General features: G+C 39.3%; 1 protein-coding gene across 2 annotated transcripts in view; it reads left to right on the forward strand.

Annotated features, from left to right (window-relative positions):
* vps50 (VPS50 subunit of EARP/GARPII complex) overlaps positions 1-17,633 on the forward strand; it is a 76,701-nt gene that overhangs the window by 27,143 nt on the left and 31,925 nt on the right. For both annotated transcript variants that reach the window (XM_028397315.1, XM_028397323.1), the window contains exons 12-16: positions 2,172-2,312; positions 10,535-10,664; positions 15,789-15,880; positions 15,965-16,059; positions 17,440-17,538. In XM_028397315.1, coding sequence (XP_028253116.1) covers positions 2,172-2,312; positions 10,535-10,664; positions 15,789-15,880; positions 15,965-16,059; positions 17,440-17,538 — 557 coding nt within the window. The remainder of the gene's footprint in view (positions 1-2,171; positions 2,313-10,534; positions 10,665-15,788; positions 15,881-15,964; positions 16,060-17,439; positions 17,539-17,633) is intronic.

Below are 17,633 nucleotides of genomic sequence, written 5' to 3' on the forward strand. Positions count from 1 at the left end.
CTGAGCCATCCTGCTCTCAAGTGTTCACCATGTATTTTTCTTTAATTCCTTAAAAGTAGAAATTGGAAATGTAAAGCACTTCCTAGCACTCAACAATGAATGCAGCATGTTTTCTTTACCCGTAACTTGAACCCATGTTGATGTTAATAGATGTGTTTTCTTCTTGACATCTGACATTCTTAAGGTGGAAGCTACTTCAGCAATGCTCGTTGACAATAATTGATGCTTTTATTAAGTCAGTGATAATGAGCATTATAATTTTCATCACAGCATCTGTGTTTGCACATTGAATTTCGCTGAAGGGCACACTTTTAATCTGATACAATTTTGTTCAATACACAAATAAACTGAGTAGCAATTAGCCTCACACACCACCTTGGACAAAGTGTATTTTTCTTCTTCTTCTTTGGTCTCTTGGCTCATCCAGTTTGCTTTAAACAAACAGGCATTTAATTGTTTACCTGGAGAAACATCTGCCTGTTTCAGTAGCTGCAGAAGAATGAGTCTGATCATTTGTATAAATATTCAATTTTTTTATTATTGTATTATTAATATAACTCTAAATGATGACAGGTGGCAAGAGATTAGAATTACTATTACCTAATATTTTGTCTACCATCCAATTATGTACAGTCAGTAAATTTCACAGGTTTATTTTAGGACAGAAAAAGTGAAACTCCCTCAGAAAGAAAGGAATAAATGTTTAAATTACTTTGTGGCAGCAGGGAGTCAGAATGGATGGAGGAAACATTTTGTGGTCATGAGCTTGTGGGGTAGAAAATCTAATTGCACTGCAGCACCGATTACCTAGGGCTTTGCTTGGTGCTGTCTCCTGTAACTCCTGCATATCTGGTGTCCTCATTTCCCATAGAAAGACAGTGGGTGGGAGTTGTGAAACAGAAAATCGTGGTTAAATGTAACTTGACTTTGAAAGAGAATAAGAAACGACAGATTTAAATTTGGAAGTCATAAACAGAACAGAGTGAGTTGGAGGAAGACCGTCCTGCTTTCTGTTTTTATGTCCTGTGAAACTTTTGGTTTGTAACCATTAGGTATACACAATATTGTAGCTTCTTCAAACTTACTGTTTTTGTTCAGTTGCTTTGCACTTGTCCTATTTGACAGGTTATCTTCAGCCAAATGTCCTGTGTGATGCATTGTACTAGACAAGAGACAGATTATGTTGATTATAGTGGTGCTTTAAGAATTACCCCAGGAATGTGTGAAAACAACAGATACTACAGATTTAATTGACACCTACCTCAAGCTTTTCTTTAACTAAAATATGAAATAAATTATTTACCTTACCATTACCAACTGGTCTTATGTTACTTCCCTGTCTCCTAGCAAGCTGGGTCAAAACATGAGTCTGTTGGATGTATACACAAAGAGATTAGCTGCTTATAGCTGAATTCGATCAGAGGCAGAGTGAAAATAAAAAGGTTTTTTGAGGAATACATTGAATACTTTAAGCAGTTTTCCTCTCAGTGATGTTTAAAGTGGAACATCACCTCCGGCTCTAAGTTTAACTCCACCTACCTAAATTCTTAAAAGAAGTGAATATGGAGCTGAGAGAGTTTGCTTGTGTGGTTTGGATTTGTGAGAAAAGATTAGCTCAGGCCTCGTCATTACTTAAGCAGATATTTTTTAAAACAGTTTTCTCATTAGAAAAATTCCTTGCCTGTTCCGAAAGATACAATTAAAATGTTTTACTGTTTGTCAAGAGCTATCCAAACAACAGTAAAACACTAACCCTGAAGACAACAATAAGCAGAAAAAAGCCAGCTAACCAGCAGTAGCTTCCATTTTATTTATTTACCAGCTCAAATCATATATAGTATATATATAATCATATATAATACATATATTAGTGCAATACCTCTTTAACAGTACAGAGCTGGAGGCAGCTTGCTTTATTGCACCACATGTGCCCATTTACCTCATTAATAATATTTTCACTGCAAACCACATGGAGGTGTGGATCATGGAAAGGAGACAAAATTGCCCATTTTCACTGAGAATTTAACACTGCAGTTTCCAGGGTAGACAGCTTCATTTTCCCGGCACCATTTTGTGTAACTGACATAATATGTGTGCAGTTAATTGAAGATATCAACCGTGACATCTTGACACGGTATATCCCATAACAGTGCGTTTGTCTCTCTCTGCAGACCGCCATGGATCAGCTGCACATGCATTTCACCCAGGCCATCCACAACACAGTGTTCCAAGTGGTGCTGGGATATGTTGAGCTGTGTGCCGGCAATGCTGATACCAAATTCCAGAAGATGCAGTATAAAGACCTGTGCACGGTAAGCTGTGTCTGTGTGTTTTCCTCAAAAATCTATCAGCATTTAGACAACTTTGTGCAAGAAGGGATTCATCTTACTTCAGTTGATGAATTAGGAATCACTGTGGTGCAATTTATATCCGATGACAGTCTTTATTTGTTAATAAAGTGTAAAGATAAAGTTGGAATCACAACAGGCATTCAGCAGCAGCCACTGCTCTGCCCATAGAAACACACACGCTGTTTCTCTGTCGCTGCCACCGTTGAGAGAGAGGCTGCACCGGCTCCTCGCTGATATCCAGCCGGTTTTTACTGAATTTACGTACTGGTATGTTTTAGCGTAACCTGCCCCTTATAGTACGGTGCGCCTTGTGTATGCGCTGAGGACAGAAATAGACCGTGTAACTGACACTGCGCCTTATAATGCGGTGCGCCTTATGGTCGTGAAAATACGGTAAATTATAATTTACATAAAACCTACAACACCTACACAGTGCTGTGATAACATGCTATGTTGCTACACACACTTGTTCACACATATTTTTTCCCCTATTTTTTTTCGGTAACCAAGTGAAAAAACACCCTATTCCATGACAAAGGATTCTTTTCCTTAACAGCATGAAATGAAGATGGGGATGAAAGCATGAAGAGTGATTGAGAGAAAAGAAAAAACGTTAGGAGCATAGTGTATCACAGGATAATTCATCTTGCTCACAATATAGAACCAATGCAGTGCGAGAGCGGCACGTTTTGACAGGGGTCTCAGTATTGGTCCACACACACCTCGCTTCACTCTCTGTCTCTTTCCTTTTCTCCCAAATCCAAATAAATTACATTTTCATGCCCAGCAAGCCATAACTTGGCCAATTCATCATGAACCCACAGGGAGGGAGTTGAGTTACAGTGTGACATACAGTGTAAAGGGTTATATAAAAGTTTAGGTAAAGGTTATCTTACCCTTATCTGAGGTCACGGTTTGCTTTTTATGGTTTCTCCTAATATGTCAACAGTTAAAGTGTATTCCCTCTTGACCCTTTAGGTCCATATTTGGCATTGCCTGCAGTGTTTATGTCTGCAATGGCCTCTCTGTTACCTCTTACCTTTGTACTACTTCTCCTTGTCTTCATTCCTTCATCTTCTTTTCCCCTGGCTCCTGTTAGTTTTATGCAGTTTTTTTCTTTCCCCTGCTGGTTGATGGCTTTAGAAGACTTCTTTCTTTTGCATTTGTTAGTCTTTGTTTGGTTGGTTTCAGGTAGTTGCTCATTATGTAAAAGTTTTGAACTACTTTCCTATTTCACATTGTAGAGATGTTGCCTCCTAGTCTCCGTCTCTTTTAAATTAATAACAATTATTTAATCATGTGCCAATTTCTGCAGCTGTTATAGAATAAGCTTTCTGTTAAACTACATGTAGTTGGACTAGAATGGCGCTTGTACTAAAAAAGGCAGACTACACAGAGTCAGAAGCTTTCCACTGTTTTTGGGGTAAACGATGACCGACACCATTTAGTCAAAATTAAAATATGAGAACACTGGGTACATTCCAGATGCAGAAGGTTTATTTGTGTTTAAAAGATTTATTTCAGAAAAGCATGTTTTTTGGATCACTCCGCTCAAATCATGAACACACACTTCTTTGCAGCACTCAAGCAAAGAGCAGCCGCGTGCAGTTCATCAGCGTCACTGGCTGCATTTTCAGCTGGTCTTCAGTGACATTTATGAGAAGATCAAGTTTTTTGTTTACTTGTACTCCTTACTGTAAATTGTTTTATTTAAGGCACTTAAATATGTACCTGTCAAGAACCCTGTGAACACACAAAGGACTTAGATGCTTTTGAAGAAGTACTAAAAATCTCTTGACAATTTGACAGTTGTTTCTGAATATCTGAAAGGCCAAGAAAACGACCTCTTTCTGAGGTATGCGCGGCATATTTTCAATGCCTCTCTGACTGTAAAGGAGGGCAGGCACTGGTTCAGAATTTAGGGATATCAACAGTGATCTCTGCTCTTTAAAACAAGTACCATCAACAGTAGAAAATGTATTGACTGTTGAAGTTTATCGGTAGAAAATGTATTGTTTGTGGAAAGGAGCAAACTTTACAGGCTGTTGTCCCCTGATAAATAAAGGATACAGTCACAACACACCCCCTGAACTTACCTCTTAGTCATGCACCTTAAAAATTCAAGGGGAGTAGATGCACCCGGAAAGGTCAGTCCTGATCGTAGAGGGGTCTTATTAATTTTGCATCAACATCTCATCATTATTGGATAGCCTCACTCTTTAGCGATCCCCTGGTCTGTCTGACTTTTCTCCCAATGCAAAGCGGATGGTTAACTCTCAAAATCACTACAGGCTTTTGTTGCACAGAAAGCAAATGTAGAGTAGCTAATTAGGGCCCGAGCACCGAATGGTGCAAGAGCCCTATTGAAACCCTTAGGATTATTATTTTTTTTTTTTTTTTTTTTCCCCCTCCGAGATCGCATTTTTGGAGACCTTAAAATGCCCAAAAACTCACCAAAGTTGGTAGAAAAATTCATTCGCCCGAAAAATTTTGAAATTTGCTGACTTTTGAAATGCACATATAAAAATGGCTCTATAGCGCCCCCAACGCGTAGCCCCTCTGGCCGGTTTGACACAGGATTATGAAAATTGGCACACATATGTATCACCTCAAGACGCACAAAAAAGTCTCTTGGACCCCCCCTCCAAACCCAACAGGAAGTCCCCCATTTGAAGGTTTGTGGCCATTTTTGGCGATGTGTGACCCTGCTGCCAAACTTTTCACGCCTCGCATACTTCATAGAATTGAGCTGAAATTCGCCGTGTCCACTCAGGACACCATAGGGAATAGACGCATTCCAAAACTCTTACAAAAGTCTGACGGTGTGGCCGGGGCGTGGCCTCAAAGTTTGACCATTTCTGAGGACACAGAAAGTCTCTATAACTTCTTCGTTTTCTGTCCGATCTGTACGAAATGTCACATGTATGATCAGAGTCTGACCCTAAACACATCTATACAACAATATTGAGGCTTTGACAGAGCGCCACCTACTGGCTACACAAAATGTTGTGTTTTCATAGGTTTTTCTGCCTGCCCCTGTGGCCTGTTTTGAGTAGGGTCACGAAAATTGGCACACATGTTTATCACCCCAAGACGCACAAAAAAGTCTCTTGGACCCCCCCTCCAAACCCAACAGGAAGTCCGCAATTTTGAAATTTCTGTTAATTTTTGGCGATTTGTGACCCTCCTACAAAACTTTTCACGCCTCGCATACTTCATCCAAATGACCTAAAACTCACTGTGTCCACTCAGGACACCATAGGGAATAGACGCATTCCAAAACTCTTACAAAAGTCTGACGGTGTGGCGGGGGCGTGGCCTCAAAGTTGACCATTCGCCATTACAAAGGAACTCACTGTATTTATTGCCCTAACGCGTAGCCCCGCTGGCCAGTTTGACACAGGATCATGAGAATTAGCACACATATGTATCACCCCAAGACGCACAAAAAAGTCTCTTGGACCCCCCCTCCAAACCCAACAGGAAGTCCACCATTTTGATTTTTTTTTGTAATTTTTACCGTTTTCTGACCCTGCTATAAAAATTTTCATGCCTCGCATACTTCATGCAATTGAGCTGAAATTCAGTGTGTCCACTCGGGACACCATAGGGAATAGACGCATTCCAAAACTCTTTCAAAAGTATTACCGTGTGGTGGGGGAGTGGCCTCAAAGTTGACCGTTCGCCATTACAAAGGAACTCGCTGTGTTTTATGCAGTACTACCCATATACTTTATGCAACGTGGACAAAATCTTACAGTACTGCCATGGAGCCAAGTCTAAACAGATATATATGCTAATAGGATGATACGGTCATAGCGCCACCTACTGGTAGCAGGAAAGTTTGGTTGTAAACATGTGTTTGTTGTATATCTGTGGAAATGAGAGGAGGAGAGCATAGCACAGGAGAGTATAGGAGACAAGAGCATAAGAGAGAAGACTGCGATGACCCCGCGGATCGCAAGGTGCGCGAGGGCCCGCAATGCTGCTTGCAGCTTTAATTTTAATGTAATTCTGGTTACAGCGATATTATAAAACAAAAGTGCAGCCAATATAAATAAAGTTATGGTGTCATGTTGTTTAGAAGCTGATGGTTTAGCTTTAGACTGTTAAAATGCTGTGAAAAGCCAAAAGCTGTACTGATGATGAAAAAAACTTCTTAAACATTGTGATTTTTTTAATTATTTGTACTTTTTTGATAAAGTCTAATCTTTAGGGCTCTGGAGTATTCAAAATCTTAGGCTGTGAAATGTCTCTTAGTAGTTTGTTGTCTATACCCTGTCAGAGTAGAGATACACATCTGACTGAGATCCTCAGGCCAAGATGCCCAGTTTATTAGATCTTTCACTCTTTAGTCTTTTAGATGATTGGTGTATGTTTCTGGGGAAATTTATGCTTTGAAATGTAACACAAAACTCACACACTAAATTCTAATGGGACCTAAGTCCGAGTCATTTTTAATTATTTTGTTTTGTTGAAGTTTTCATATGGTATTGTTTTTGTGAAGATTACAACATTCTTTTTCTTTTTAGGCAGCGTATTTATTTGTGCCATAACATTGGACACTTTAACATGCACTCTATTAGATTGGCTAAGTTTTGAAGTGGCCAAGTAACTGCAGTTTTTTTTCAGCTATAGGCTACAACTAAAGTTGCTTTATTAAGACATTTGAATGTAGTGAGCACATCTCAGTTTTCATACTCACATTAAACTGAACAAAATACTGCTTTACTTTAGATTTATCTAACTAAATTGGCTAGATATGTTTAAAATGTGATTTTTGTCATCCACCAAGTTGTGAATGAGTGTGAGTGTGTGAGAGAAACTGTGCTAGAGGGTAGTGTACTTACCCTCTTTGATAGCACAGCAGGTCTACAGATTGCTGACTGTGTTTTAGATATCATGTTATTTGTTCTTTGTTGAGAGGCGGGGACTACATTCTGTGGTGCTGTCCTTCTTACGCCCAATCACACAGTTGGATAAAATACATTCAGCAATTTGTGTTTTCAAAAACGTCCTTGCCACGTGTTATGTGCATACTGATGGGTAGCTGTCTTCAAAAAAAAAAAAATCAAATAACAGTAATAAAAAACAGATTCCCAGCTTGCCTCTTGTCAGCTTGTACTGCTGCGAAGAAAGTGTGCAGCAGGGTTGATAATTGGTTCCAGTGACTATTGTTTTCCTAACTGTTGGCATGTCACGCAAAACCGACTTAGGTCAGCTTTCAGCATGAATGCACACACGCACAAGGCAGGGCAGGAGTTTTGTGTGGGTGTACCTGAGGTTTCTTCATCTCATTAAGCCCTTTTGAACATCTTAACCCACACACTCGAACACCCCTAGCCCCAGTTGCTTGGCAACATCATGCTGTGATACACTTGGCTGGTGGAAAACATGGAATGTTGGTGTGAGGCAGTTTTTTTTCAGAGCTGGTTCATTAGCTTACATATCTGTTTCTCTCAGAGACTGGGTTTAATTTTGGTTATATTTATCTATATTTATTTATTTAAGGTTGATTTATTTGTATCCCTACATTATGTAATGTAATTGTGCAGAAAATTATATTATTAATAAATGTTACTTGCCTAGAAATAAATACAATCGTAGTAAAATATTCATCAGTAATATGTTCATTATTATTATATTTTGTCTGTTTCTAAGCCCTTGACAGTGCACATTTGAGATAAACTATGTGTAGAGAACTGGAGGATGGCTCTGTAAAGGTTGGGTAGCTGTGAGTTTTGACTATGACTAATCAGCTAATTGTAGCTGCTTAAGACAAGAATTCACAGCTATGGTCATTATTCTGTTGTTGCACACACATAGTGATTCATGACCACTGCACCATTGCAGGTGTTTAAAATGTCTCAAGTTCAATTACACTAGTGAGAGCCTGAACTACCACTACTGGAGATGTGTCAGTGCAGCAGAGCTTCAGGCTTCATTTATATGAATGTGATGATAAGTAAATAAAAGATTTCTAACACTTTTTATTTTAGAGCACTTTGTCACATAGACAGGTGTTAATACTTGAGTCATTTTTGCACAGTTCAGGTCTGTTTTATTTGGCCCTATTTTCTGTCTTTGTGTTTTAGTCTTGCATTGTGTGCAATTGTAGTGTTTTTGTGAAATCTAGCAGGAATCTACTAACAGTTGTTCATTATCTGGGTTTTCAGGGAGGGCCAGATTCGATAATGCGAAAGTCTCCGAGGGCCAACAGTCCCTGATGTCAAATTTAAACAATAAAAAATGTGTATGCTGTTTTGTAACATGTTACATCTTACACAGCAAACAAAATAACATCGTAGCATTCAGATGACAGATCAGAAAATGTTATCTGAATTTACAGCATACATTTAAAACATTCAGAAACTGTGTGGTTGTGATAACAGAGCAACAGGCTCTACTGTGAAGGTGAGATCTGATCATATGTGGCAGGCCTGGTTTAGGAGCAGCAGACATCAGTAAAATGTCAGGTAGACCAGGTGGGAGTCATTTAGTGCCGATCTCAAAGGGTCTGTAATTTAGTGTTTACACAGATTTGCAGTGCATGGCAACGAGACGTAAAAACGTGATGACGTGCCTTACGACAGATGCGTACTGAATGACAGAGTCAGTTTGAGAGAAGTGCCGTGTCTCTCTGTACAGCTGACAGTTTAACAAGAGGACGTTAACAAGCAAAGGGACTGATCTGCTGCTCCAGTAAAACATCACAGTTTATAACAGTCTGCTCACACGACACAAACTAATTCATGGTTTACAAATGTTCGCATTTCTGGAGAGTTGCTTTTATCCAGCCGCCGGTAAAAAGGCCCGAGCAGGCTGCCGGCCAGGACGCAGCCTCCCCGGGCAGCAGGAAGCCATGAGCGTCCCTCTCCCGCTCCATCATGTCGCTTTAACTTCTCTAATGGCTCCAGCATCGCTCCCTGCTGCCCGGCGCGGGCAGGAGCGTGCAGTAGGGAGCGACAGGATGGACAGGGAGAGGGACGCTCCGCTCCACTCCCCTGCGCTCCTGGAACCCCCCAGTACTCCGGCACGTTCCCCAGAGAGGGACGCTCAATGCTGCACGGGGAGGTTGCTCTCTGGCCGGGCAGCCCGCTCCCATGCGCCCCGTCCAAGAATTCCAATAGGGCTACTATACTACAACTAATAATAACAATATTTCGTGTGCACGTTATACATAATTCGTGGCCACGATTTGTTTCTTTTTGACCATGTCACAGAAGGGCTCCGTAGTTTTGGAGGACTTCACTTGTACAGACGCTCTCTGATAGCAGGCTGTCTGTAGAAGCATGTTTAGTCTCGTAGTGAATTGTGTCGAAGTGCTGAACCGGTGTTTTGCACCTTCGGAGCCCTCTGCGTAGCTGGAACCAACAACCAAGCCCTGCAGCACCGCGTGACGCACCACGATGCAGACAGCGAGAGAGTGATCATGTTCTGCTCAGAGAATCATCATGCAAACGTTACACAATGAGTTAAAAACAAAAACAAAAATTACCTGTTGATTTTGTATGATTTACTCTGTTTGGCTGGCGGGCCAAAAATAACACATTTTAAGATAGAAGCCGCGGGCCATAGAAAATCCGACCGTGGGCCGCAGTTGGCCCGCGGGCCGTAGTTTGGCCACCCCTGCCATAGAGCTTAGACTCAGATGTGCCAGTAATACCAGCAGAAATAAAGGAAAGGAAGCTGAATAATTATTTATTTATCATGAAAATACTGTACAATCAACATTGCTTTAGATATAGTCAGAATGTTCACTTAAGGCACATGGACATGATGTTAAAGTCAATGTATGTACACACAATGACAGTTCTCAGAAGTTTTTTTTTCTCTACTATAGTAAAACTGCTTATGTAATGTATATCAGAATTATTTTGCTGTGTATGTGTATGTGCTGCTGTGTATCAGCATGATGCTTGTGATTATTATTAATCGGACAATATATTAATGGCCTCTTACATAAGATGAAAGTGTTTTTTATAACACAGAAAACAGATGCCCTTGAAAACTGTGTAAACAGGCTTTAATTAGATATAATGTAGAATACAGTTGAGAAGTTCTATTTCTATTTGTAACCTGGCCCTGAAATGATCCTTTTTGGAAACATGACAGAAAAAAGTACTTCAAACTCTCAAAGACTTCAGAAAAAAGTGACATTTTCATTAACTCTCTTTTGGCAGCATATCACTTTGGACAGCTACATTCCTTGCCTGACAGATCTATGCAAGGCCTTGTGGGAAGTGATGCTGAGCTACCATCGCACCATGCAGTGGCATGAGGAGCATGACAAACAAGAGACGCCCACTCCAGGTAGGAGCTTTTTCACTTTTAACACCAACAATAAGCACAAAAGGTGATACGTTTTTGTTGCCATAAGGTAGCGACTACCTATAAATTTACCCCGGCAATCATGGAGCACATGGATCTATTTGTTGAAAAGTGGCATCTAAGTTCTCTAGATTGTGGCCCATTGCAGTAATGATGTCAACTTCAGAGCTATTGATCTCCTCGAGAAGGAGAAGATGTAGCAGTGCGATACAGAGTGATTTTCTCAGACAATATTAACTGGCAGTTTTCAAATAGCTGAAACAGAAATACCTCAATAAAATATAGTGTAGTAATCTTTCACATGTTCCACATCCATTGGAAGGAATATATGACAAAAGTCACACCTTTTGCTTGAGGTAGTAATAGGTGGCCCAGGCTCTCCATCCTTTTTTCATTCTCCCCTGTTAAATCTCTTTTTGTCAACTGCACTCATTGAACAGCAAACCTGCTCCCTATATCTTAAGCTGTAAAAATAGAACTCAGAAAATCAGTTTACAAAGTCTTTCCCCACACCAGCAGGAGTGCCAGTCTTTCCTTTGTGTTCGATTTTCACATATAGCAGGTTTATCAGCTTTGTAGCTTACAGAAAGGCATGACAGAATCCTGGTGATTGGGGAAAAAAAGAGTATTGAGTGAATGTGTGCTGGTGCTATAGTGCAGCAAATGGTATAGTGGCTCTGAAGTGGCATAAATTTTGCTGCATTTGCCGAGTTCTCTTTCAGTAATGAGGTCATTGAAAGAGTCGGTTGCAGAATAATCAGTTTTGATTACACAGTCTTTGTTGTCTTTTTTGCAATAACACAACTGGATGCGTTATCATTTAGTAGCTCTGTGATGCTTCAGTTTTTCGATTTGTGTGCATTCATTTTGTTGCATTATCAAGTATAAACTAGGATGACAACGTATCTTAATTACATGAATATAAATTATATGTAAACATGAACAAATTTACAGTACATTATGGAATTAATATAACCCAGTTGTGGTTCAAGGGTAAGTGTCTGCAGAGCTGATGAACCATGAATGATGCGTATCTTTTTCCTAATGGAAATGTGTCACATATGACTTTGAGTTTGTTCCATGCCTATGTTAATACAACCAGGACTTTGCTACACCCTGTATGTATCTATGTATTTGTAATAGTAACACTGAAACTGTGTATAGCTGCACTCAAGTTACACCACATTTAGTAGAGCAAGACGACTGTTCAGCACATCTGTCCAAAATCAACCTAATGTGAAAGAAACAGCAGTCTGTTGTCATGGCGATGCATACTTTGCAGTTTAACGACGAGCACTAATAGAGGTTGACTTTCTTACCAATGTAATAAAAAAAGAAATAGACTTGGTTTTGGTTTATAGCCCTTTTCATCTCCTCTCTGTTTGTATAATTTGTTTTGCCAGAGACTTTGACAGCTGTTAGATGAGACCAGTTGTGCCTTTTCTAGTGCATATTAAAGATAACTCATCTCCATTACCCATACAGTATTCATCTGGTGGATGAATGAGGGCACAAAAGATGTGCTGAATGGCTGGTGACATGCAAGTTCCAGGATCCTTCATTAGGAGCTGTCCTTTAGAAGGGAAAGGACATACACCATAATTTCTTTCATGAGGCACATCTATCATCTCACTATTTGATTGGCTGTCACTTCTGTCCTTCTTATAAAGGTTTCCCTGACCTTGGCTTTGCCCTGGCTTTCACCTTTTTGCCTTTGCACTTGTGTGTGTGTGTTATAAAAGTATTGATTTACTGTATAAGCTGTCCCTCATTTGTTTAAGAGTATTTTGTGGTGACAGTGACCTCCGTCTGACACAAGAGCCCATCAGAGTCCTAACGGTCATCCCCACTGAACATCACTCTCTTTTCCCATGCCTCCCCATCATGTGGCCACTTGATATATTGTGTTGGTCAGTGTAATGCTTCTGTAATAAATCCTGCCTCTTGATGATTGGAAAGCTCATTTCAGGAAGTAATACGGGTCAGGGTTGTCTCCCTACCTGACAACATAGATTTGCTACTGTGACACACACACTGTCACGTCTGATCAGCAGTGACAGCCGTCAGGCACAGTAGTGGTTACAGTGTGTGTGTGTGAACTGCCAGTTTGTGTGTTATGTAACATGTAAATCCAGAGCATATAGCATGCAGCGAGAATGCTGACTGCTCAATTATAGGTGAGAATTGGCATTGAAGTTCAATAACTAAACAGAATGTACCAGGCAATATAACAGATATAATGTTTTTTGATCATTTCGACCAGCACGTCGAGTAGATAAATATTATTTGCAACCCCTAAAAGAAAAAATTTTTTTTGTAGGATTCTGATACATAATGTAATGCACACACAACACCAAATACCTACTTCACAAAATCATCACTAAAAAATTCATAGCAAATGCTCATAGCATGGTGTGTGATTGAATGTAATGCTATTAGAATAAAATGGGATTCATGGGATGTAATTTTAGAAGGCAGTGCTTTCCAACTTGTGGAGCTACTTGCCAAGCTAATTTCTCTGTAAAATGTCCAATTTCCTTAATTTTATGGCTTCCCTTCACATATTATATAGATAATATTTTAAATTCCATTTACAGTAACACATTTTACTCTAACCACTTCTTCCAGTCCAAGCGATTTAACTGCTTCCATTTATGTTACATATAATATATTAATACTGCAAGCCATGTTTTGACTTTTTTTCTAGCTAAACTTTTTTACAGATTTATGCATTTATGCGCTTGCCTTTGTTACATGAGTCATAGCCTGACACCAGTAGGGAGCTATAAAGCCCCTGTGGGTTTGTCCTGTGAGTCGCAGAGACTTTGTTAGCCACACTGCCTTCAAAGAGCAAACACTCGGTTACCGCCTATGGATTTTCAAAGGGTGGCTCTCCCTATCATTTATCTTTTTCTCCTCACTAATAGCTGTTATGAAGGCTATTGAAATAGTTAACATAAAAATCTCTCTCACTTGAGTGTGAGATTGCTCTGCTTGTACACTTAGAAAAACAATAGGTTTAAAGAATAGTTTTTTAAATCGGACCTAAAGCATCCACTGTAAAAATTAAAGTCTTATGGCTTCTGCATTTATTCCTTGTTTTTCTCGTCGCCCTAACACACCCATTGATCTTAGTTTTATGTCATCAATTAATCATTCACAGTGTCTGCTCCCTCACCTTTGTCTCAGTTTCACTTTCTACCCCCCACCCAATTTTTTCCCCTCTCTTCCTCACGCCCACTCACTGTTTCTTCCTCTCCATGTGCTCATTAAATTAAACCCAGATATGTCAAGTTGCCATGCCACGATGTCTCTCAAGCCCTCTGTTCTTTTGTCCTTTACTGAATGATGAAATTATTTTTAACTGTTCTGCCCCTATTAATTACTCCGACTAGAACCAGGGATGTTGAAGAAAAGTTTTATTAAAGATGGTGACATTGTTATTATTAGAAATCTATTCTTATGAATATGATATGACATTCGTGTCTCTGCAGATAGTGTGAAAGTAAAGGCAGGGACTGAATTAAAATTGCATCATGAACACGTTCCCAAGACACACGGAGTCTGCGATGAATAAGATGACATTCTTATCATTTCAAACACATAGGAGCTTACTGTCACATCCATGTGTGATGATTGCAATCACTTCGCAGGAGGAGAAGATTGGAGGAGACTGAAGTATTATTGCTGGCCAGAATTTGAATGTGATCAAAGTGGTATTTCCTTGTCTACCAAATGATCTTTCTGGTCTGGTGCACAAAAGCGACCATTATCTGTTCTTGGCAAGCGTACAGGATTTTCCTCCTTATAGAAATAAGACACATCAGACCATGACCAAGATATTGATCTGATCTATGTTAACCTGGATTTATTTAATCTCAAATGCAACAGGTGTTCTTTTATAAAAGGTCTCAGTAAAATACATTATTGGGGGGCTACTTTCTTAGGCCCGTAGCTTGGATTTATCCTTTGTGTATTTGCAATGTGTGCCATGTTTCTTGTATCTTAAGTTTTAGTTGACTTGAGAAGACTTTTGAAAGCTTTTTTGCCCTTTTTTTCACTCAACAATGACCTAACTCTCCAATCACAACATCTTGATTCAACTGTCTCTGCTCTCCCTTTCCTCCTTTCACGTCATTATATTTATATAATTAGATTTACACGGCCTGTGGGTGTAACAAGATTTATGTCTGTACTTTTTTTAATGGGTGTGCTTTTTGCTCCGTTGTGTCATTAAGAAAACAACCGCTGCAACGGATTGTCTGCTCTAAAATGAAGCTCAGATTTTTGAAGGTATTGGTTGGTATCTTTAGAGAGTGCTTTGCATATTCCTTCATATTCAGTTTCCTTCTTTTTAAAACCGTTAAAAATAGATATTTGTCCTTTTGCAGGAGACAAATGCGTCATCCATGTGTTGGTATATTTTAGGGTTCTTTCAGCCATTTCATGGACTCAGAAAAACATAAGAAAAACACTATCCATAATTTATGCCAAAAAATTTATGTCACCCTACTTTTACCTGAAAAATACAGAATTATTTTTACAAAAGGTAGGTAAAGATTGTGGAAAAAACTATAAAGATCAACAATAATCTAAACAATCAAAAGGGGAAAGGTAAGACCAATGTCATTTCTGTCTTTCAATGCATTCTAGTAGAGGAATTTAACATGGGATTGGCAGCCACCTGCCTGTTGACTTAGGATTGGTGCCGTCTTTCCCAAAAATCCTCAGGGCCCACAGGGCAAACAGCTTGAGATTTACTGAAGCAATTTTCAGCCAAAGGGAAGCACTGCTGTTCCTTTGACATCGTTGCCCCCGCTGTGTCCACACTTTTTGGGAGTCTGTCTGATCCCAGAGGAGAAGAAGAAGAAGAAGAAGAACACCAAATGTGAGGATAGCTGATGTCCTGGAACCCTCACAATGAACAGGACTCACACACCCTGTTCAAGTGTCTATGAGTACTGTTCTTAGGACTTTATGCTTCATCTCTCTCTTAAAGAAGATATGTACTGACAGGGAGTTATTACAGAATGTACCAAAGAATTGCTCAACGTACATTAAATGGATAAATTACTGTCTTTCAATCTCTTTTTTGATCACCTGTAGATGAAGCTGCTGCTGCACAGTCTGGTGAGCTTGTGGTGGATCGCAGCTACGTGAAGAAGAAGCTGGAGCATGGACTGACACGTATCTGGCAGGTGTGTAGAGGGGTCTGAGTTGGTAAATTACAGCCTCTCCCCTCATGCATAACCTGGTTCCCTTCCTGTCATTTCTCCCATCAGGATGTTCAATTGAAAGTGAAGGCTTACATCCTGGGGACCGACATGTCTAACTTCAAATACGATGATTTCATTGTGGTGTTGGATGTCATCAGCAGGTATCACTCAGGGTTCAGTGTACAAAAGAACTGAAGCTATAACACACTTTATGTTTCTAAAGCTTTTCAAACAACAACTTTATTGTAATCATTCTGATTATAATAATGTGATAGTCTAGTTAATTTGCATTAACAGACATCAAAGATGAAGTTCCAGCACTTTTCTTTGTGTGGTTGGGCTGGCACAGTTTTGTTGGTTAAATGAGTCAAGGATATTACCATAAATTTTTAATGCCCTAAATTTCAGTGTGTGTTTTTAAACGGATCATTTCACAAATCTCTTCTGCGTGTTATATATTTACACTTATAATTCATTTTTTTCTGTTTGCCTTATTGGCTGTAGAAAGCTTGAAAGCTTGAAAATGTGTGAGCCCATCCATTCCTGGATTTATGGGATCGATGGAAATACCAATTATTTTTTTCTACCCTAAAATTAAAGCAATTTTAACTGAATTTCAAGATAATTTCCAGAATCTGCTTTACCCTGCTGTGCATTTAGTTTGTGGTGGAGTGGCATGCTCACCCACTGAGCCACTTTAATCAGCACGAGTGACGAGTGAATTTTAATTCCTTAATTACAAGCCAGTTTGCTGTCTCCTTTTCATGGATGTGACACCTCATATCTCACCAAAACTCTGCATGTTGTATGCATAACATTATATCCTATTATCTTCAATAGCCACACTCTTTCCAGCTAGCCTTGGGATTGGATTGTACATACAGGATACTGTATCATACATAGGCAATTTCCACTAAACAATGAATGGTAAAATACTCAATATTTACTTCCTACTTTAACTACAGAATTGTGCAGTCCCTCCTCACTAACAACACTGCTAACAGTACACTGTTTATGGCTGGTAAGTTATGTTTGCATAGTGCCTGTGTTGGAAGCCAAGGACAGTTTCAAAACTCATTGTACCTATTTTATTAAAAGAAATAAATTATTACTTATATATTTAACTTCAAGGATTACATCATACATATGCATGTATAACTACATTTATTATCAAACACAGTAAAGTAAATACTTTATTATCAAATCTAGGAGTGGTTCACTTTGCAGCCACTTTTTGTTCTTACATATTTATATATATCAGATTACTGATAGTGAGTCATTTTGTTCCTGTTGTCACTGATAAGATTGGTCTGATTATTGCAGCTTTTATGGCAACATGCACTGAAATAAATACCACTGGTTTTTCTAAGTGCAGAGACTTCAACTAAGAGATTTATCTTTATTGTATAAACCAATTGGATTTTATTTGTTTACTTGCTCCTCTTTGTTCCAACTAATCCTAATGTTCTCTTATCTCTTCCTCTTGCTTTGTCTTTTCCCACTATTTTATGTCTTGGTCATTATTCCACTTTCTCCCTCAGGCTGATGCAGGTGGGTGAGGAGTTCTGCGGCAGTAAGTCAGAGGTCCTGCAGGAGTCCATCAAGCGCCAAAGTGTTAACTACTTTAAAAACTATCACAGGTAATGTGTCTTATGTTTGATCTATACTTGGATCAATAACCACAACTGCTTTTGCAATTTATGGAAGATATACTGTCTGTGATAAATGGGAGATA

The sequence above is a fragment of the Parambassis ranga genome, chromosome 2 (assembly GCF_900634625.1).
Source record: "Parambassis ranga chromosome 2, fParRan2.1, whole genome shotgun sequence".
NCBI lineage: Eukaryota > Metazoa > Chordata > Actinopteri > Ambassidae > Parambassis > Parambassis ranga.